Source organism: Struthio camelus, chromosome 3 (genome assembly GCF_040807025.1).
Source record: "Struthio camelus isolate bStrCam1 chromosome 3, bStrCam1.hap1, whole genome shotgun sequence".
Taxonomy (NCBI): Eukaryota; Metazoa; Chordata; class Aves; order Struthioniformes; family Struthionidae; genus Struthio; species Struthio camelus.
In genome coordinates this window covers 25,436,844-25,460,502 of record NC_090944.1, presented here as the reverse complement: position 1 = coordinate 25,460,502, position 23,659 = coordinate 25,436,844, and the positions used below count along the sequence as shown (strand labels likewise).

At 37.9% G+C, this 23,659-nt stretch overlaps 1 protein-coding gene across 13 annotated transcripts in view; it reads right to left on the bottom strand.

Annotated features, from left to right (window-relative positions):
* Positions 1 to 7,975: 7,975 nt before the first annotated feature.
* Positions 7,976 to 23,659, bottom strand: part of KIDINS220 (kinase D interacting substrate 220) — an 86,140-nt gene continuing 70,456 nt past the window's right edge. For 5 of the 13 annotated variants that reach the window (XM_068937232.1, XM_068937235.1, XM_068937231.1 and 2 more), the window contains 5 exons: positions 23,270 to 23,380; positions 15,307 to 15,453; positions 14,226 to 14,324; positions 12,870 to 13,118; positions 7,976 to 10,402 (listed from right to left, as the gene is read on the bottom strand). In XM_068937232.1, the coding sequence (XP_068793333.1) occupies positions 9,131 to 10,402; positions 12,870 to 13,118; positions 14,226 to 14,324; positions 15,307 to 15,453; positions 23,270 to 23,380 (1,878 nt within the window). In that variant the 3' untranslated portion in view covers positions 7,976 to 9,130. Of the gene's footprint in view, positions 10,403 to 12,869; positions 13,119 to 14,225; positions 14,325 to 15,306; positions 15,454 to 18,355; positions 18,389 to 22,341; positions 22,399 to 23,269; positions 23,381 to 23,659 lie in introns of all 13 variants that reach the window. The other 8 variants (XM_068937228.1, XM_068937227.1, XM_068937229.1 and 5 more) reach the window with 4 other exon arrangements.

Below are 23,659 nucleotides of genomic sequence, written 5' to 3'. Positions count from 1 at the left end.
AACTCTTCCTGTTTATTCCCCATGCTGTGTGCATTGGTGTACAGGCATTTCGGAGAGCCAGTCAAGCATGCAGGCTTCCCAGGAGAGGTGCAAGAGGATCCTCCATAGACATGTCCCATGCTGTCTCCCCTGGCTGGATGCACCCGCTGGAGGCATCCTGACTTGAGTGGTGTTTTGCTGACTCCCCTGCCACTATACCACTCCCCTTCCCCCATCTTGCCTAGTTTAAAGCCCTCCTTACCAGGCTGGCCAACCTGTTGGCAAAGACACACGTGCCCCGCTTGGTAACGTGGATCCCATCTCTCCCCATCAGCTGTTGATCTTCAAACAGGGTCCCATGGTCATAGAAACCGAAGCCCTGTTGCCAACACCAGCGGCGCAGCCAGCTGTTAACTTGGAAAACTCGTCTACTCCTCCTCCCGTCCTGTCCCCTCACAGGCAAGATTGAGGAGAAAAGGACCTGGCCTCCCAGACCCTTCACCACCGTTCTCAGAGCTCTGAAGTCCCGTTTGATGGTTTCCAATTTGCCTTTTGTGTCGTTAGCGCCCACACGGAAGAGCAGCAGAGGGTAGTAGTCCAATGCGTGGACAAGCCTTGACAGTCTTTCCGCGACATCTCTTATTCGAGCCCCCGGCAGGCAGCAAACCTCTCTGGACAAGAGGTCAGGTCAGCAGATAGGTGCCTCTGTCCCCTGCAGCAGGCAGTCACCCACAACAATCACTCACCGCTTCTTCCGGGGGTTCCTGCACAGCACAGGGTCTGCCAGGCCAGTTGCCTCCCTTGGAGCCATGCCCAGCTCCTCCTCAGCTTGGAGGGCGCTAAACTTGTTCTTCACAGGCAACTCTTGAGGAGGAGCCTCAAGTCTTTCTCCTTCTACGAGAGGTCACCAGCTTCCAGCCCTCTTCCACAGTGTTATGATGCACCGTTACACACGGTACAGAGCCCTCCAACAACTCCACTGCAGTGGGGGGTGGGGACTCCTGGAGCTGCACAGTCTCCAAGAACACCCTGTCAATCTCCTGCTCATCCTCTCGGATGCTACGCAGCCTACTAACCTCCTCCCATAACTCCTTTATCTGGTGACGCAACTGGTCAACCACAGCACACCTCCTGCAGGAGAGCTGACTGTCAGCCCAGGCCCCACAGAGAGACCCCAGGCACTCCCTGCAGCCTGACACCTGGAGGGCTGCATCTGCTGTCTGAGGGTCTGTCTGGGTTGAAGCCTCAGACACAGCCGATGCAGCACCTCCAGCAGCCACTGAGGAACGTGCTCTGCAGTGTGTCATGACCATGCCCCGGGCAAGGACACACCACTGTGCAAAATGGAGAGGTGCCTTCCTTGCCTTCTGGCGCCCTTCTGCGCGAGCTGCTGCGCAAACTGCTGCATCTGTTCACTGCCTCTGTTGCCTGCGCTCATGACATGTCCATGACAAAGGTAACAGATGAGAAAGATATATATCTTTAAATCAGTCTTCTGGACTGGGGTAGCTATATCCTGTGAAATCTCCAGGAGGTGGGGAAGGGCATGGAGGGAGGGAAGCAAGCAAATAAAACAATCTGATCGTAGAACCTAAAAAAAACCCCACAGTGGAACAGCATTTTCTGCCACTGCTGAAGTGGGAAAAGTTGCAGCATACAGCAGTTCTAAGGCTATGATGAAAAGTGAATAGAAAAATAAGTTGCACTGTCAGCAACCAAACCCCAACCACTTGCCAGTTAGGTGGCTCAGTGGAACTGAACCGGTTCCAAGTATTCTACGCTATATACTCACACATGGAGCAAGGTGAGTTGGGGCAAGATGGAACATAAGCCTGTCCTAAAAGTACAAGTGAAAGCAAATTTCTTCTGTCCCATTCTGTCCCAAATTTAGAATCTTAACTTTTGCCAAAAAGCGATAGGACCACAATTAGGCTATCAGATTGACAAAGCAGCAGCAGAGGAGGGGAAAAAATGCCGAGTGATAACAGAAAGCAATTTTAATGGTAATCGTCAGTTCAGACTTCAAGACTTCTCACTGGTTTACATGACCATAAAATAAACAGGAGCTCTGGTATCAATAATGGACCAATTTGACTGGCAGATGGAAGTTCAGTATTCAATTCTGGACTCTGCTACAAAACATGCATGCATGATATATGAATGTCTACTGTTGCTGAGGCAGAAAAGGACTTTTCTGGAGGCTAGTATAACTTCTATGTTTCTCAGAAGTACTATGACAAATTCAGGATTTGAAGCTGCCTGGATCCTCTGTGTTCTATGTAAACAGATTTAAGAAATTGCATTGTCTTTAGCCAACCATAAACCATCACGTTATTTCAGACAAGAGAAACATTACAACAACAAATGAAAGTTAATTCTCTGCTGCTTCCCTGTACTTCAATTAGTGAGGAATGGCAGTGACGCATCACAGAATTTCCATTTTAGCTTTACTGCCCCTACAGTCAATATTTTATGCCTGGGGTTTTATTTCTAGGTTCCAGGCACAAGCCATTCAAACTTTGTTCTTTTGTTGGTTTGTTTGTTTTTTTTTAACCTTGAGAAATCCAGGGCAAAAATAAAATCTTTTAATGGACAGTTATTATTCCCCTCTTCCCCTTCTCTTTCATAAACAATACAATCGTATTCAAGTCACAAGATACAAAAACTCCGATTTACTTACAAAGATAATTCTGCAGTAAAGGCTGCTTCTGTAGCAAGTGAAGAGGATAGGTAGCGTTATCAGTACTCAGAAAAATGACTCAAAACATGAAAGAACCATGTGCACTGTACTAAGTAATAACAATACTACAGATTCACATAACCAAGTATGTTGTTGCTAGAAGCCAATCTTTAAGAGAAATATAAGCTAACTTTCAAATATAACCTTTTGCTACACAAAAAAGAAGCTTACAAACTCTCACCTAGTTTTTTCTTCCAAAAGAACACGTTCCTCTAAAATATTCCAAGTATTTTTTCTTCCACTTCTGAAGAAAGAAAGAAAGAGGTGACCCTGAGGTATGATCAATTACGAGAAGAAAATCAACCAAGAGTATTTCTTTTAGAAGCTTATCCAGTGTCACTATCATAATCAAATACACTTTGGAGGGAAAAAAGAACACCTTTTAATGCCTTTTAGAGCCCAAATATTGAGTGTTATGCATATCAGTGTGATTTAGGAAGTACAGTCTCTTACGACCAAGAAAACATTTTCCTTTGCTAAAAATCCTGTGGCTCTGGGCCGTTCTCGAAGACTGGGTATGAGTTTCTAAAACAAAAACTAGCTATAACATTAACTGTACCTGAGAAGTTAAACCTGCAAACGAAGATATAAATGTTAGGCTTCAAAGCTCAGTAAAGGAAAAAAAAACTCCTCTATCATTAGTCTCACGTTTTACCATAAAAGAACTAAATCATTATCGTGTCAGAAGCACTGCAAATCTGAACAAAGCGAACAAACATCTTTACTGAAAAATTCGACGTCAAGAAAACACAACCTACTTGTGGGTAATTTCAGAGAAATAAAACAAGAACCACAGTACAGCCGAAAAAAAATCAGCTCTTCATCAGTTTTTAATTGCATTTTGACTTCTCTAACCTGCTTCCATGCGTTGAAGAGCAGATCATTCTGAATATTCTGCTAGCTTACATGACAGCCATCTTTGATGGAAAGGTTATCTAAGTATTAAATTCCTAAAATCATCTTTTTAAAATTGCGTGATAGGTCTGCATGTGCCTGGAGCAAGATCAGTCTTTAGAAAATTCCAGTTCTATTGGAAACATACTTTGAAATCATTTATAATTTACCTTTACCTTATTAAAATCTTCAAGCATCTCATACTCCATTCATTCTTTCTCATTTGGGTGGCAATTCAAAAACCCTTAAGCTGAACATGTCAAATACATGAAACTTCCATATTCCCATGAAGAAAGATGATAATTAAAATTCTCCCCATCCTGCCATTTATATTAACCAAATAGGCCTTAGTAAACAGACCAGAAATCTATACAATGCACTGCATAAGGTTAACACAGGAAACTTTATGCATGCAGTATGTAAGGTTAGCGCACAGCCTTTCTGCTCTTTCCTGCTAAACTGGAAGCTGAATTTTTCTCCCCATCACAGGTGTCATTTGGCATAGAAAAGACCAGACTCCTAATAGTCGGCTTTATCTTATACTAATTAGCACATCACATTCCTCTTCCTTATCTGCAGATTCTCTACTACATATTAACACTTGCATTCTACTATAATTGTGACTTCCAGTCAAGAGACCCCAAGCATCCAGCTGTAGTGTTCTTCAGCAATTTCTTAGTAAAGTATTTAGAAACCTAAATAAACCTCTGTTACAGACGATAAAGCTCTCTAGCATCAAGGCCATGGTACGCAGCGTGCTGGGCAACGGATAAGAGATACGACTGGGATCCTCTGTCTCTGGGTCTCATGACTGTATAGAGACCTTCACATGTTCCTACCATTAGGTTCAGAAAGCGTCCCACAAGGATCACCACAGGCGGAAAACAGGCTTCAAGGATGCTGTGGACAGTAGTGAGCAGCTGATGCCCAGACCAAAACAGAAACCACAGATCTTCAGCATGAATTCATGCTAAGTGTGTCCAAGGAGAGATTCCCAAAGGTTACAAAAAAGGAAAACAACAGAAGGGGGGAGGGGGGAACTTTAATAGTATTTCCAAAGAAAACTTAAGAAAGGACTGAAGAGAAAACTTGGAAAAAATAGTAAATACACATTTTGTTGCTTGGGCAATGTGGCATGGGGTGACCAAATAACCCAGACTGACCAAGATAAGCCCAAAACAGGAACCTTTATCCAGAATCTCAAAGAATGTCACTAGGTCATTATTTTTTGCAAGTTTTAGAAATGGTGTATAAGAATTTCCCTCCCCGTTCCTTATAAACTGAGGCCCTGGAAAAAGCTGACAAACAGAGCACATGAATACTGCAAGATTACTTGCACCTAATTTCTCCTTTTAAAATTATGTATCTATTTTGACTCTGCCATGCAAACATATCCAGGCATGAGAACAAGAGGATACGGCCAGACTGCGCCCTTCAGATTCAGAGTCCTCGGTTTTAAGTTCCTGCGGTGTTCAGTTATCCAAAATTAGGGCAAATACACAAACTATTGCCACAAGAGTTCTGGAAAGCGGTGAGTACCAGAAATAAATCTGTAGTTGTGTTTTTGTTTTATACTCTTCATTCATTTCCATTCTCCATGGAACTCTTGGGTTTCACGATTCCCACAAGTCACAGAGCTAACGTTTAATATTTCAACACTGGAAACTGTTTATGGTCCCTTAATTCCAAGAACTGTGCAAGAAACTAAGCAAGTTAGTAACCATGGAAATTGTGGTACAGAAAAAAAAAAAGTTTCAGCAATACGAAACTGCAGTTTATTTTTAATTCTTGAAAACGCTAATGGTTCATATACCACATGTGGCAAATTCATTAAACATGTACAGTAACTAATATATATTAGGTGCTAAAAGAGAAAATCCTTACTACTGTCCTGTACTTTAATTACTCCATTTTTCTCTTCTGTCTTGCCTTTCCTCTCTCCCTTTATCAGAATGCTACATTTTCTTCTTTTGGCTTATGTACATCCTGTTTAAAAAAAAAAAAAAAGAAGCTTCAATAGACAGGAAAAAAAAAAAAGTACTCTCTGCCCAAAGCCATTTTTCATGCAAGAAGAGCTTACAGATACAATTCTAAGTATCAGTCGTATTTATGACCCTATTAAGAAATGGCTTTTGTAGGGTACTGTCCTTGAAATTTCTGCGAAGCATTCACATTCTGCTGATTCTAGGAACTTTTGTAAGGAAGCTGTTAAACAATCAATCCATGAATACACATCTGATTATATAAACTACAGTAAGTATTATTTTGGAATGAGAATGTTTCCAAATTCATATATTCAAAATGTTTAACAAATTGCCATCATCATAAAACTGCATCAAATGTTGAACTATCTAGCTAAAACAACCTACACAAAGGGCAGCACCTCAGTTTAACAGTTTACTCACTCACCTAAGAGTAACATTGATCCATCCCTTCGATACATATATGCACTTTACACGAAACCACCACTCAACTCAAAATAAAATGTTATTCCCTAAAGCATGGGCCAAACCCTTATGGTCACCTCTCACCTCACTACCCAAGCTCCACGTGGCCCCTTTACACAGCAGGGCAGCTTAGACAAAAAGTACCTTCGTCCCGAGGACGCTATGGTGAACCATCCTCCGAGATGTGGATTTAATCATATTGGGTCACACAGGACATAAAACGTTCTCTCTCACTTCCTGGGCAACAACACCAGCTGCCCAGCATGGGGACAGAGCCAACAGATGAAATCAGAGCCTTGACTACATCATGTTTAATTTTCTGGGTTTCTCCAAAGACCTAGGTGGAATTTAGGTGGCTGCTGACCCAGCCTTCAACTTAAGAGCACCCTACCATGCGAGATTCTCTGTTCCTTTCAACAAGTACTCCTCAGCACACATGACAATGGTTTAAGCATCCTCAAACTTTGAAATTAAATAAGGAGCCTCTTAATGAAAATAGGTGCCTATATGAAACAGTTAAAATAGCTTGGGAAAGGAAGCAGGATTAAACTGCTGTTTGGAACTGAAATGAGTTCAGGCACTCACTTCCCATGCCAGGCAGGATTCTAGTACACTGTCATTCATTCTCACATACATATTCAGTAATTTATAATATGGAAAACTATATAGTTCTCCACTGAAATTTCTTAATGCTCACATTTTTGTTGTGATAGTATCTAGACGCCTGAATTACACTGTTACATTAAGTCCTGCACAATCTTAAATAGAAACTTCATTATTTGTTTTAGTGATGGTGAGCAATTACACTGGTAACGAATGTAACTTAGAAACACTGAAGATTTTTCCACTCAACCAGCTATTTCAACCCAATACCTATTTTATGAAGACATAAGGGACAGAACTTTCAAGGAATAAAAAGAGTTTAAAAATGCATGAAAAGAAATACTGATTCATTTGGGTTGAGGATTTTTTTTTTTTTTTTTTTTTTTTTTTTTTTTACAAACAAAGTGACTTGAGGTAACCAGTACCTGTCTTCAATACTACTTAATTCTAAATGAAAAAGGCTATACTACGACTTCTCTGCTACAAAACAGTGCTTATAAATATCTTTCTGAAGCAAGCCTTTTACATTCCCAAAATTTCAGAAAGTGGAATGACATAAGGTTATAGCTTTTTTTAAGTTTTGTTTTTAAAATAGGAAGAACCGAAACTAAAAAACTGTCCCCAAAGATTTGGCAAAATATCACGAAGCTGCACAGGCTACGGGTTTTTGTTGTTGCTGTTAAACTACTAATCTTTATAAAAGACAAAGATACGTACACGTAAGTTTCCAGTGCTTCTGTAACACTTTGGGGAGTACGTTTTAATTCAATTGAATTCTTTTATGAACCTATTTAAAACAGAATTCAATAGCATAAAGATCAAGTCTCTGATCCTGTAAGTACCAGACATCTGGGGAATGAAGAAGTGAAAAGCCTAGATACAGCCAAGTCTTTCTCTGTCGACCCTGGTATATGTTATTCATATTTCTTGATATGAATAACAAACACCGTGAGTGTAGTGATCCTACTGGAGAAATGTGGTTGGAGAACTACTGGGATGGAAATAAAGTTGCAGAGAACTACAGGCAAATGTTAACTTCCACTAACAGCATGGTTACTGCTTTGGAACATCAGGAGGTGGCCACCTCTCCATAGCTCATAGCACTTTAGGAGTGTCTGCTTTGTCATTTCCACGTATCAAATGTATTTTTATACTTGATACTTACTTCGTACTGTATTAACAACAACATTATTTAATGTATTCTTTTTACTTGGATATCTAAGGTGCTTTAATCAAAACAATATGCACATATTTATCAAGTGAAGAAAAAAAAAATACCGCAGAAAAGATAAATTTGGACACAAACCCAACATGCCAATTATTTTTTATTCTCTTTGTACTACCACAGTCTAGTTTGAACACTTTTTTTCTTCAAAACCATGCACGTTTCACTGGACAGCACAAAACGTGTGCTACAATAACATTCAGATGCATTACTTAGATGACAAATCAAAATGCTGAAACACTGTACTTCTGAAATAAAGAAGTAGGCATACGGCTCTGATTCCAGCAAGTACATATTATTTTTAAAATAGTAAACTATTACATTTTTCTTTCCATAACCAAACAATAAACACTGTACCGGGGAAAGACCACACACAGCAACAGATGCTCCGTAAGTTCAGACATCACATTCACATTACCCTTGCAATATTTAAATGTAGCTCAGGTGGTTGCATCTATTTAGAGCACTGATTGTGAAATTATGTAACTATAATAAATAATGCATTCACTAAATCAGCGATAAGGCATTACCTTATAAATAACTGCCAATTCTAATGATACATCAAGACAATCTTCCCTATAAACCTATCAACATTCTACCCAAAGTTCACAAAGTCAACTGCAATTACCGAACTCACACAGAATAAGAATGTACGTACCGCCAAACAGGTATCTTAACATTTAAATGTCAACATATGTAATATTATGCTGCACGCATTAATTGACTAGTTAATGCAAAGTTTGATAAGGGTGTCACAGGTTGTGATACTTAACCTTCTGGCATCTCCTACATCAAACGGCAAAAATGCACGGTATTTACTGGTAAGTAAGCAGACTTAACTGGAATATTTAGAAGGAATAAGTATTATATCTCCCAACAAAAATGTAAAATCATAGAATTATTTTAAGAATGAAACCATGCTTCTGTAACATCTGCCCCTGATCAAACCTTTGGAAAGCACTTTAACAAAGAACTGAATTTTCATGCAATGACAGGTACTGCTTTATTTGGGCACGAAATAAAATATTTACTAGTAAGACGAATACAGGGAAGGAAAGTCTGAAGTGCATTGCTTCTTGCAAAGATTATTTCTTCTTTCCAAGAAAAAGACTGAAAATAATCTAGACCCGTTAATCACTGAATTGAAAATTTAAACTACATAGCTAACATAACCACACACTGACAAAGTATTCCTAGAAAGCTACAAATCATGGACATACTCTATTTTAATCTGGCCTCTTTTCACAGGATACTCTCTCTTTCTTCTCCAAAACCAGCCCCATCTGAGGCAGCAACAGTGTGGAGCTCTGAAGAATCTTTGGAAAGCCTAGTATAACTTGATCGCTGGCTCCGCTTGTGAGCGGCACTCTTCAGGTTCTCGTTCTGAACTGCAGTTGAACTGGAACTTGAACCAGGGCGCAGGATAATTTGAGGTGAATCTCTGATACCTTCTATTTCTTCAAAATTTTGATTAGCTCTATTGGTTGGAGCACTGTTATTATTTAGCGTTACTGTACTAGGGGTTCTATTTAAATTATAGACTTTCTGGCAAGCAGGCCAGTTCTCTTCCGGGCTGCTCGCTATCAAGCTGCTTTCAGATGGGCTCTTCTTATCTTCCGAGCAAATAGACATGCGAACCACAGCTGGATCCTGAAGGCCACTAAGGCTGTGCGGAATTCCTCTCTTTCCACTGTGGCTGTCATCTTCAAGCTCAATGAGATTTGCCTTTTCAAGCTGTGACTCATCTGCTCCTTCATTATGGAGGGAATGATTGGGAGAACTTTCATTGGATCTTACACCAGAGTCAGAAGAATCTTTCTTATCCAAAAGGGCATCTGTCAAATATTCCTTTGCTTTGATGAATGTTCTAATCGGTTCAGATCCATGTTCTGGGGATTTGGGCTGTTTATCTATCTTTCCATCTGTTTTCTTGTCTTTACCTTCCTTAAGAAGTGGAGTATTATCTGATTCTTCAGTTCCTGACTCATCTTCATCACTTGGAAGTTTTTGATATCTGAGAGTAACTCCCTTAAGCTTTATATCTGCAGCCTGGAAAATGCTTGTTCTTTCTGAAGACTTCTTTCCTGGGAGAAGCTTGGAACCAGACTGATCAGATTTTTCATCTTCTTCAGTAATAGGATCCAAAGGAGATGCATCATTAGTAGAAACACCTGATGTACTGTAATCAACAACATCATTCCTCTTCAACAAGAAGGACTTCCTTCCATCATCTTGTTTCTGTTCACCATCTTTTCCTTTTTCTTGGTCTGCACTTGAATGCAGGGAACCCCCTGATGTGCTCTGCCCCATATAGAAAGCAGATGAGCTATGGGGGGAGGACCTTCCACTTACCGTAGTAGAACTGGCACCCCCTTCTAACTGTGACATTTGAGCAATATATTCTCTATATGCATCTCTATATTCTGCCTGCACCTTATCAGTTAGCTTGGATATTTCAATACTGGAATCTTGAGAGTTAAGACTTGAAAGACTTGGAGTTCTCCGAGTCTGTGACTGCAAAAGAAAACAAAACAAAAATAATTAAAACTACTTATTTTGACTTTTACTGATCATTTTAATTTAAAAAACTGAAAGCTTCAAGCATGCTTAAAGGCAAATTTTTGTTGTGAATAGATCATGGAAGAAAAAGTGCCAATGCTATAACTAAACTAATCTTAAACATGCTTATTATAATCAGATATTTGCATTCACGTACTTTCCCCAAACTTGCAACAAAGCACTGTTATTGCTGATTCTCCAAACACAAGTTTTCTACAAAATAAGTATTTTACACAGTGCAATTGAGGCTAAGGCCTCTTAAGTATACTACTAAGTGTATACGTGAAGATAGACTTTTCTAATACATTTGCGTACATCTACAAAACGGACATTTTAAGTTAGGAGTTCATCTAAATGCTAAACATCCGTCAACATTTTTTGAAAAGACCTCCATCTCACACACTTCAGTATATCCTGACAAAATTCCATTTAGTCATACCATTCAGTTTAATCCAATAGCCAAATTCAGGAGGGGAGGGAAAAAAAAAAAAAAAAAAAAAAGGAAGTTCTCAGACGAACACATTCTTTGTCCCTCACCCCTCCTCTCTTTTAGCACGGTCACGGAGAACCTTATAGGCATGAAATGGTTGGTGACCTAGTAAGCACTAGAAGCAGGGTCTAACAAAGAGTTGAGCAACTTGAGCGGGTTGTGGCTGAACACAAAGCTTCGTGCCATGCCAGGCTGCTTGCTACCGCCTCCAAAAAGAGATATAGTGCTCAAGAGATTGGAGCTGATGCTTTACCTTAAGCAGTAAGTGATTAAAGCAAACCTATTAGACTTTATACTACACAAGAAAAGAGATTTTGGAAAACCTGAATTATTATTTATTTGGTGGCAACACTGAAAACGAACCATGTGTCAAAAAGCTAGCTACTAACAGAGATCACTGAAAAAAAAATCTAAAAGGGCTTGGACAATTTTAACAAGCTAAATGTAGATAGGAAAAGTAATGTACTGGTCAAATCAACTGGTGAACGAATTTGAGATTGCGAACAGAACTGCCTAACCATACAGACAAAACCCTTTCAGGTCATCCTTTCCTTTTTAGCTTCCATTTTTATTTCCTCCTTTTCCCCCACCTTTTTCCTGACCTTCTTACTCTTCTACTTCAGTTTCTTTTCTTCTCAGAAGATGCTTAAAACCCCCTCAGCAAGTAATGTACGCAAGGTCGGCAGGATACCTTTTGGTTACTCCCTTTGTATTACTAACAGCTTTCCGTAAGAGTAATAATCTTTTGTACACATCAGCATATTAGGAAGCAATCAAACATGATAAACTACAAATAAAACGGTGTTTAGGTGACTTCTGTGTTGCACGACTCCTAAGTAATTCAATGCCCAACGCACACTGCAAGAATCTCAGAAATATTCATGCTTGGCTATTTATGCATATTCACTACTATTTATCCACATTCACTACAGCTACAGTTCACCAAAAAATAGAGCTATTTCATTGTATTATGCATTTCCACTAGTGCTCCTCTTCTTTACCGAGAATGAGCCATATTCTTTTTTAATCGATGCAGACTATAAACAATCTCAGACAGGCAACTTCTAATGTTTCCTAAAGATGAGATGGACAAACTACTTTTCTCACTCCTATGATTTAACTTAAGATATTTCTATGAGTACCAAAAGCACTATTTAAATTTGCATTTTGAAGAATGTTTTAAAAAACATTCGGGGTGTCTTACTATTTTGGTGCCCTTTCAAGATTTCCTAATTTGGACTCCTAAAACTAGAGACGAAAATGTTGCTACATGGCTTTTGGAAATTTTGACAACTACTGAGATACTATCTACTCATTTATCAACTGAATTGTCTTATTTCTAGTAAACAAACAGAATAAAAAAAAAGATAATCACATACTTCAGGTGATTTCAAAGGACAGAAGAGAAAACTGACTATCGTCTACGGCAGAAACAGTAGTTATATGAGGATGTCAACTCTAGAGTGCATGATTACATTATTTACTATCACAGGACAAAGCTCTCATGTCACTGAATGCTGCACTTGTTTGTTTAAAAACAACCTAATAACTATATCTGTAATCCTTTGAATGGTGTGACTTCTAACTAGCTCATAGCTAAAATATTTCATACGTGAAGTCTGAATATCATGGTTAACAAAAAACTTGCAGGACGCTGCCCTACGCAGGATGAGTAAAGAACAGCAGCTTTGGCTTTTTTTCCTGGAGCAGTAATTACTGCAACAGACAAAGAGTTTACAGATGGGAAAGACTGAAGACTTTGTTAGATATCTAAACAGGTAGAGTTTACACCTCTGCAAAACTTTGGTCTGTCAAGACAGAACCGAAAGCATCTGAACTGTCATAGCAGATTTACTTCTTGGCCTGTATACACGCATGGGAAATAAAAAACCCTTACCATAGGGGTAAGCAAGCAAGCGCTCTGTTAAATACCTGCCAACTTAAGTTACTATGACGTGGAGGAGCTTCATCAAGGCCAATTGTGTTCAGTTCTTCAAAGCTAAAGTTAAGTGTGTAGGGAGCTTGACCAGAAAGACCCGTAAGCTCAGTGTGAGGCAACTCCGCGTTATGCCCCGGACGACGAGTAAGTTCACTATGAGAAATCGCAGCGGTAACATGCTCAGTTGCTCCACGAGGATCTTCCTGAGCAGCCTGGTTTTCTGAATTTCTCATTTCAAGTACCTTAACATGCAACAAAAGACAGTGTACAATGTCATTCTATAGCAGAAAAAAATTTTCTCAAAATTGTTAAATAAGAACTGTATTAAAAATAGGAATAAGTAATTCAGTTTTAAAAGCACACTTGCATATGAGAGAAAGATCTGTTTACAGACCTAGTGCATTCATTGTCTTTACTGCAAATCACATTGTAATACTTGAGAATTTTCTTTTATTTACAGACTATTCTCCTTACTGCACAGACCCTTAAAAGAATTTATACGCCACAAGTCGTTCTCAATAAATTCTTGTAAGACAAAGTGTTAAACTACAAATTTAAGAGCAGAAAACACATACTACATTTTTATACCTTTAGTAACCTTGAATCTCACAACAAACCTCTTCTTGTAATTTTCAGTGTTTTCAGGACTGATTTAGTAGTTCAGAGACATATTATAGTTTTCAGCAAGAAAACTGGCAACATACTAAAAATACTTAAGAGAATACACAGTTCTGTGACGCATATCCCTCAGCAGAAAACTGTCTTTTACTCTCAAATTGTGGGGAGGAAGAGGAGGAAAATCAGGTATATATGTATGCTTCAATAATAGTACTCAATGCAGCTTTCTTGCATCGTACAGGTATAGGCAAGTCAAATACTGTCTTGCAATGGTCTGATTTTTAGCTTAGCTTCCCTAAGACATGGAGCTTATGCAGTTGTATGCAATACATCTCTAAGAGCCTGCTGTCCACTCCCTCTCCCAAATAAACTTGGGCTCCCTGACCAAGTTTAACAGAGGGACAGAGGCCTCAAAGAGGAATAAGTTCTGTCAATTTCATGAAAACAAGCAGCCGAACTTAAAAAGGCGGGGAAAAGGCCATCCGTTCAGGAAAGGCACACCTTATAAAAAAGAGAAGGGAAAAACTTCAGCTTTCACAATCAACTGAGATACCCAAATCTATAGGCAACCAGCTGTTAGTTAAAGTGCTCAATACAAAAAGACAAAGTAACAATAAACGTACTCACATTTTAAGATAACTAAGAAATAAAATGAAAGAGGAAAGAAAAAGTAAGTTTCATAAGAGAACACTAATTTAAGATGAGCTGGAATACTGAGGAGAAAGTCTCACCATGCTCCTGAACAAATGCCAGTCACCAAAATTCATATTCATTTCCTTTTTCAGTTCATCAGTGTTGCACTGAGCCAAGACACGGCCATTTATATTCGCCTAAAACAATAAAACCAAATAATGTAAATTACCAATACAAGATTTATGGAGTAAGTAACAGACTAAAGAGGTAATTAAAGTCAGATATATTGATGGGGACTACTAGTGAAATTCCCTAAACATTAATTCTTAAGTCCAATTCTATATAATAAATTAAAAAAAGAATATTTACTGATGATTGCTGATGGACCAGGATATAGCACAGGAAGAACTAGTGCTGGAAACAGAAAAGGGACAAAGAAAGGCTACAGAATGATTAAGGGCAGGAAGAGCCTATCTTTCACGAAAAACTGAAAATATTTTATTAAATCCTTCAAAATTAGGATATGAAATGCAATATGGCTGTGTTCCATAAACTGACATAAGGAAACAAGACACCAGCGGTAGAAAGTTTCTAGACAATAAACTACATTCAGCTGCCTCGACTTCTCAGAGTTGCAACAAAAACGGACCTCATATGTCCAAGCCTCTGAAGATAATCAGATAACTGAATCCTAAGCACTATTTAAGCCCTGGCTTGAGGCATTCAAGACCAAGCACTACCCTCCATAAAGCTCCCTTCCTGCATAAAGACAAGCTTACGTTCCTCCTCCCCATCAGAAATAACCCGGGATGGAAAACCAGACATCCAGCACTTTTTCTAACCTTCTTCGTAATTCAGAGATCAACACAGAAGTGCCTAAACGCCATCTAAATCCCAGCACAGTGATCTCATATGTTAGGCATGTTTATACAGCACTTAACTCCTTCAAACGACACCAAATTCAACGCAGAACTACTTTCATTACATACCAACACAGGTACCTTTCTGATTTTTTTCTTGTAAGAGGGCATTTTCTCTGACAAATATAAGCTTATATTAAAAACGTGCTTCGAACTTAGCACGTATGGAAGTTAGTGTCATTTCGATATTCAATGTCAATTTCCAAGAAAAGGGGCTCATGTTTAAGTATTAAATACACTAATTAAACTCAACAGATACCTTTCTTATAGTTGCAGAGTACTGAGGTAACATACTCTGGTCCAGACCTTCTATTTGCTTTAGTTTCTCGCACACAGCATCCACACTCATTGTGCTCAGAGGCACGTGTGATACACCTGTGGTCGATCCTGTGCCTGCTCCTGCTCCCTATGAGAAGTGAAAAAATGTGCACGTAAGATTTGTTCAAACAGCCAGCACACCCAGAATTTGACAATACACACTAACACACATCAAACTGTGTTCAACTATGTTTTAATATAAATAGACTAGAATAATGATGGCGAGGCATTTTTAATTACTATCAGAATATCTATATATTGGGAAGCATTTACTTTACCATTTATTATCAGAAACAACACAGCAGCTTCAGTCTCGCCTATGTGAGAAGACTCTCTTAAATGTTATTTAAGAAGAGTAACATAAAAGTCAGAACTAAGTGAGGGTTAATCTATTTCAAATCCATCTCCACTCAAAAGTTTCCTGCTGATTTTAGTAGTTAATTGTTTAAATATCGCAGACACAATTTTGAATTTACTGCCTTTCCTGGTATGGCTTTAGACAAAGATGATCTACAACACAACTCAATTACTTGGTTTCACTGGGCCATTTTACCAACATCTCTATTTTTCAGAGGTCCTTTCAGCTCCATTTAAGCAAGATCAGCCAGGGGGCTGGCATACCACCATCACAGCAGAGAACTACAGGGAAGCACTGCCACTGCCCTCCAAAACACTGAGAACGTTTCATGTATCTGTAGCTTTGGCAAACCACAAATTATCCACAGTTCGTGTCTGAAACACCGAAGTTGCTCTGATAATGTTGCCAGCTTCTGAGTATTTCAAAGGAAGTGTGGAAAGAGAAAATAAACGAATTTACAGGTAAATCAGTATATTAAGACAGTATGTTCTCAAAAAAAAAAATACATTTGTCGTGGATAGAAGCTTGTGCATTAAAGCAGAGTGAAGTGCAAAGCTCTAAACAATTGAGGTAGTTATTCGAAATTACTAACACCAAAACCAGAACTAGATCTATCAGCTATGAAATATTTGTACCCACTTCTCCTGGAAGGGAGGACTGTACTCTCCCTTTTCCTATAGATGAAGTTTTGGTTTCAGCACTGCAGACCATGCACAGGAATGAAGCTCATTCTGGGAGACTGCAAAAGAACTTCTAAAGCTTCAGAGCTGCTCATCACATGGGTAAACCCTGGGATGTAAAAGTTCGTTTTGAATATCCAGAGTTCATTTCATCAAGTTTGACTATATTCCTCAATCATCAATGAAGACAGTTTTTATAGTCCTTATACATTTTTTCCATTTCTATTTAATTATGTCAAAGCTATTTAGCTTTCAAAATTAGTATAAATTAGAAGATTCAAAGATATTTACCTATGAAAACAAAAAATGTATTATTACATTGAATAACATTAATCACATCTGAATTGTCTAAACCAGAATTTTAAAAGAATTTATTTATCTATAACTTCCAGGACAGCAATCCAAAAACCCATTCTTTGCGGCAGCCATTTAACCTGAGGGTTACTTAAAACTAGTTAACCGAGTGTTATCAGAGATGTCCTTGCTCTGGGAAGCTAGGCATTTTTCCCACCTAAGCTACTCTGAGATGCAAAGTTCAGATGACGTTACATGTAACCGTCTCCAAATTCTCAGCCATATATGCTTGAAATGAGCTTAACACAGGCAAACAGAACCAACTCTGTTCAAAAACAGTACAGGAGGCCAGGGAGATTCTAAGCCTAGTAGCCAGCACACTTAGCTGAAGATAGATCTGGGGCTCTAATCCTCATTTGTGTACCATGCGTTAACTTATACTTCATGTAAACCGGACACTAACGAAACAGAAGATATATCCCATTTTCTAGGTAAGAACTCCACCTAAATTCCTGCATAACATTTAAGCACTATACTTTCACTAGAATCTAGGCACCTAACTATTTCTTCTGAAGACAAGACAGTTACTTTTCAGATTCTACACTGTCTCCCTAATTAAGTGCCTATAATGCCTAACCCAGTTGTTATATTAGGGGCCTGAAGGAGGAAGTCTGGATCTTAATCAAGCTTAATTTTTAGCATAGCTAAAATCCTCATCAAATTAAGGATATAAGCCAATCACTAAACTGATGACTACAGAAAGAAGTTTCATCAATATTTACTGCATTCCTCTCTTACGTAAATCTGTATTTTTCCAGTTTTTAAAATCACTTTAAATTTTTCTTCAGATTACTAAATGGTTTTGTCTGTTACTTCCTCATACACTCACTACTTGATACTGGTATGGGTTACAATAAACACAATTTAATACAATAAACACAATTTAGTGGTTAGCTCAAAAAAATGGTTTTGGAAAGAAATCTTACGTATTAAAGTAAAAGAAATAGTTACAGCCAAAATTACATTACAGTATTGCTAAAGTAAATGATCCCAAAGCAATGTGTGGAGTTTCAAAAGCCTCTGTTCCCTGAATCTATTAAATATAGTACCTATTGTTAGCTACAAATAAACGTAGAAAAGTTTTAAACACTTATAATTTAACAGATCTGCTTTAAATCACAATATTTTCTATCAGTCAAAGGCAAGTCATTATTTCGGCATGCATTAGGAGTTAGTTTAGAAACTCTTCTTTTGGTGTATATAAAAGTATATGCAGAAGTGCTAAAATATTTAGACTATTTTTGTTAAAGTGTGAACTGTTTGAAATATATATAAATTAATCCCAATCATTCTTTATAAAAAGAACTGTCTGAAGAATAAGTAATGCAATAGCTTTAGGCATACAGTCATCTGTAAGTGAATTAAAACTGTACTTAAACTGACACATTTTTCAGCCTTAGTGGTTTTGTTAAGGATGCTTAGAGAACATTAGTCTGAAAAGTATTTGCCATGCAAAAGCTAAAAGCAGCTTGTCAAAACAAACCTCAGGGCTAGTAATGAGCATTAGTTTATAGACAGCCCAGCATGAAGTGCCAGTATGATAGCTTCTGAAATGACTCTAAAATAAGTGAATGATAATTCACAGAAAGTGGCTGTACCTGTCTCTGTTTGTTTAACCCAGACTTACACGGCTTTCAGAAAAGGACAAAACAGAATGAAAAGAATCAACTTAAAGTGACACATCAAAATACATTTGAAGATATAGATGACATGCATTAAAGTAAATTTCATCACGAGAGGAAATTACCGTTAGGATAGAAATGCGCTGCACTGGGATATTTTCATAATGCAATGAAACTTGTAACCTAGACCTTCACAAGACATATTTACTATATGCTCTACAAACGGGCTACTCTTTTTTGCGCTTTACCAAAAAAAAAAAAAAAAAAAAAGCAAAACTCTTGCTGTATTTTATTATTTTATTTGCATGAAAGCTTTGCATTATATTTCTGATGGAAAAGCCTGCCTTTAACCTAACATTCTCCTGCCATTTTAAGATTACATTATACCACCAGTGCATCTCAAGTAACTTCAAAACCTTTATATCTAAGCATGCAAAAAAAAGAACTGAAAAGGTACGTTTAAGAGTAAATAACAATAATTATTCAAAGCATAACAATGCCACAATAAAACTCCACAGGAAAACTCCGATACCACAAACCCTCAGTCATGCTCAAACTTTAGAAAAGCACTTGGAGTTTCTTAAACGGTATTCTAGATTTATGTACCGTCCATGCAGTGAGACAAATATTTTAGTTCTTGTTAGAAGAATACACATTATATCTTAAGGCATTATATACTAAAGGCAGTATGAAAAAAATGTATTTAAAACAGTATAATTATACTGCAATGAGCCATATCCTAACAAATCCTAAGTTACAATGCAAACGAAAATATCCAGCTAAATTTATTACGGATTACTACTACTAATGCTAGTTTGACTTAACAGGTATTCGCAGATACTATGAACATACATTGGTAACACTATAATCAAATGACAAACTTTTTAGAAGAGCACCACAGAAATTTCTGCAGCTCCTGTAAGAAATAGCCTAGCAAAGTTACCAGAAATACCTGTTTTGCCTGCACCATAAGATGTGGAAAGCCTGGTATCTCAACTCCAATCCACTTTTATTAGGGATTTAAGCTAAAGCCCTGAAATTTGCAGCAGACCTCCTTGCTGATGAGCCTACAGAGATGGTTACGCCCAGCGAAAGCACAGAATGGGCAGCTGGAATCAGAAATTTCAAACTCCAATCTCTGTCAAAGCTCGTTTGTCAAAGCCCTGGAAGACTCCACCATTCTGGGACAAATACACTGTCTATTCAGATTCTGGGACATAACACAGGACGGTAAATCTGTCGAGAAAAACCATGAAGACTCTGAGGGGAAAATGAAAAGTACACTAGTACTGTAAGGATTAACCTCACATGACTCAGAGGTCCCTTACAACACGACATGTAAGGCCCACAATCACTTCCACGCTATGTTTTTGTTCATTAGGTAAAGAACAGTTACTCTTGTGGAAAGTTAAACACATATCCTCAGCAACTGCGGTCTGAGACAGCAAAATTTATTACGAACAACAACATTCAAATACGGAAGGTGACAGAAGTCAAATTATGTGTATATATATGGTGACTGCTCTCAATCTATTCGCAATACATTAGAAAGAACATTTCAAACTGGCCCTATTTTTATACCAATGTAAACCCACTGGTTTTCATTAAGCTAATCTAGATTTACATTGACTTTACAAGCCTAGTGCTTAGGACTTGAAATTTCAGAACTCCGTCAGCTCTAACGTCAGACTGAAAACAATGGCAGGGCCCTTGCTTAGTGAGATCATACACAGTACATCATACAACATACACGGTATAGTGCTCTCAATTCTTAGCAAAGATTAAAAAAAAATCCTCCTGAAGTTACTAATGCTTGTCCTGTAAGACTTAAACATTCAAAATAAGGCTTCTTCTCTATTCTACACAGAAGCAATATTGCGACACTTCTGGCTCCTTACCAGACTTGCGTGCAAGATGCAATTTTAATTCTACATGTTCTTCTTTTTTAATCAAACCAGTTACAGACCCTGACGTTCATTAACTATTTCATACAGACTTTTAGTTCACTTCATTGCTTTGCATGCATCAATCCACGTACTAACGTACAAGTACGTGGCAATGATCCATCATGTATAGTGGCAATGATCCATCAAATAAGAGCTAGCTAAATAGCTGGATAAAATTACTGTCCCTATCACTTAAATAGCTGGATGAAATTACTGCAGGCATCATCTGGAGATAATTGCAGTGCCTTAAACACTAACCCTGTTCCCTTTCACAGAAATTTCAAGAAAGTCTGCAAAGTAAGTTTTTTTAAACATAGACGAAACCCTGATGGGGCAGCTTGTAAGGCATGCAAGAATACCCAGTCCCCGCTGACAACATCTTTGTGAGCCACCCAAGAGATTTTCAAAGGACTAGGGATGGGACTAAAGGCATTTCAGAACCTTTCCAGCTTTCCTTACACAAAATACATAAGATGGCCAAAATCACAAAGAAGAGTAATTTATTTTTATAGCGTGGCTCAACTACTGAAAAGTCAATGATCTTATATGCTGTACTACATAGATTCACAATAATAACTAAAGTAGTAATTAAAGACTAGAAATAACTCTGATAAAATCCTTTGTTATTATTTTAACACAAAAAAATTTAGTGATGTAACTCTTGCATTTTCTTACACACAGCCAGCATATCACACAACTTAGATGTGCAGTTTTATATTGTTTGAAACAGCAGGCTGTCTGTGCTTAAGATGCACACTCAGGGCAACGAGCAAAGGCTCAACCAGTTCCAGGGCTGCTGCTGAGACAGATTTCCTCCTTTGCCCTGAGATTCCTGCAATTGTTCCCCACCTTCCAGTCCCATCTCTCCATTCTCATTCACACACACACTCACACACACACACGCACGCACACTTCCTTCAACCACCACACCAGCACCTTCTCAGAAGTCCTTACGTTTTCTCCTCACACTGACAAGCTGCAAAGGGCTAGGAAAAAGATGGGATGCTTAGATAATGAATCAAAGTCAGGGAAGGCATCAGCATCTCCAAAAATATGCTAAGGGAGAAGTTTACCCCAAAATCACCCCTTCACCCAAGGTAGCTAATGACCCAGGAAAGAGAACTTCAAGGTAAATTCACCACTGTGGCACTGCCCACAGGCGGTTGCTCAGAAGTTACGTGTAACGAAATGCAGCAGTTTGAGAGTTTGTGTGGATTGTGTTTGTTGTGGTTGTTATTCTTTCATTGCACAACAATGGAAAATTTTTTTTGCAATTATTTACTAGAAGAAAAAATAACTGAGGTCAAACTACAACTGTTGCCAACAACTACCGGTAGCGAGCTATTAAGAAAATGATTTAAACTGTATTAACCTTTTGCTCTGGTAGTAAAACACCATAAAGATTTTCCACTGATTTCTAGAGTTACAGTGAATAAGATATCCGTAAAGATAACCATAAAGAAGACATCTTTGCATGAATATTTATGATAAAATAAAGACAAGTCATGGAAAAGAAAGATGTTAGCATTCTGACTTAAGAATAAGCTTATGATCTAGAAATTTTTTGCATTATTTTTATGGAAAGTTCTTTACACTTTATTAACTGCAACAGCATTATGGCACCAACTTAAAAAGCAAGGATCAGGTGAGACAGCTGACTAAAGCAGGAAAAACATACAGGTCAGCTACTTCACTCTAAAATCTGAAGTAATGAATGAGCAACTGTCATTCTTTACTCCATCTAGCTACCACAATACACCTTACTGAAAGCTCTCCACAGCTACAGAGAAAGAAAAGCAGAAAACTATTGGGGAAAAATATAGTACATCATATAAGTGAAATATTAGCTCTTACATTCATTTGCAAACTACATTAGTCTTCAACTACTCTAACTATTTGTCCACCAAAGCCACTGATGCAGTGTTAGTGAACTGCAGTTATGATTAATGCAGACTCATTACTGCTGAAAAAGCAATGAGATGCTAGAATTTCCACACCACATGACTACTCGTTTACCATTGAGGGGTCTGTGGGTGAAGAAAGCCCCTCATCAGCATCCTCCTTGATAACATCCTAACAACAACAAAATATTATGGTTTGGGTAAAATGATTAAGGGCTAAAGAAAAATATGAAGTAAACAATGAATGAGAATGATCTCATAATAATACATAATTCAACGGAAACAACTGTTTTTGTTAACCGAGTTAAAAGACTGAAAAACTTTTAATAGCTTTGTTCAATGCATTAATATTCTACAATTAAAGTAAATGACAAATGAGGCTTTTACTTTCTTAGCTTTCTTTAGTTCCTAATCCCATTTGAACAGCAATCTATGTCAACAGAATAAATACTCTTACAAGGAATTTCGTTCACCTAGAAAAGTGTGCTCATTCTTACTTTTTAACAAGTAAATAAAGTTGAATTAGATGTACTTACAAGACAAAGCTACAATTGATGCATACTTCACATAAAATGTATTTTGTTTTACTTGAACATTAAAAATATTTAATTGCTTACTTAGGCCTTCCAATTTCTAGTATTCTTTGCCAATTCAAAGGATGCCATTTTACCTTTTCCAGATAATGCTAGATACTCTGCGTTACTGTAAAATTAACATACAAGTGGCATTCTTTTTCTGTATCAATTTATTTACTGTACCACAGTTGGCACTGCCAACAAAATATTTTCCTGCCAACCCTGCATGTCGTACTCCTCTAATCTTGTTACCTGAAAGTTATAATCAGTTTTCTTCTGTAAGTAATTGTTAAGGTTAAAAACAAAATACATTTTACATTACGTGTTAGGAACGCCTTTACTTAAACTATTTATAAAATAGAGTTTCTACTTGTCTAATACTGAATCATCATTAATAAGCTTCATTTTGCATTACTCACTATACTTATTGTCTAGGTTAGTATGTGAATTACCCTTCAAAATACTTACTAGGCCATTGTTCTGATCTCTGGACAAATTCGTTTTTAGTGGTGGACGTGAGATGAGATGAGAACTGCCAGGGTAATACCTTGGCATGTAAAGATATGGGGCAAAGAATGGCTATGGAAAAAAAAATGTAACAAAAAAGGGACAAACAATTACACAAATCAAAATGTAATAATAAAATAAAACTTATTTCAACAAAACACTTCCTCTAGTTGAGTTTAATAAAGTGAAAATTGCAATTACTAGTAGCTTTCTTTACTTTTCGCATTGAACAGAATTTAGTCAGAAGCTCTGAAACGAGGTATTTGAAATCCCTCGGCAACTGACCCCTTCCACTCCCCACAAAGCCAATGGGTGCTCTGGTGTTGGTTTTCCGGAAGAATAGAGTTAAAA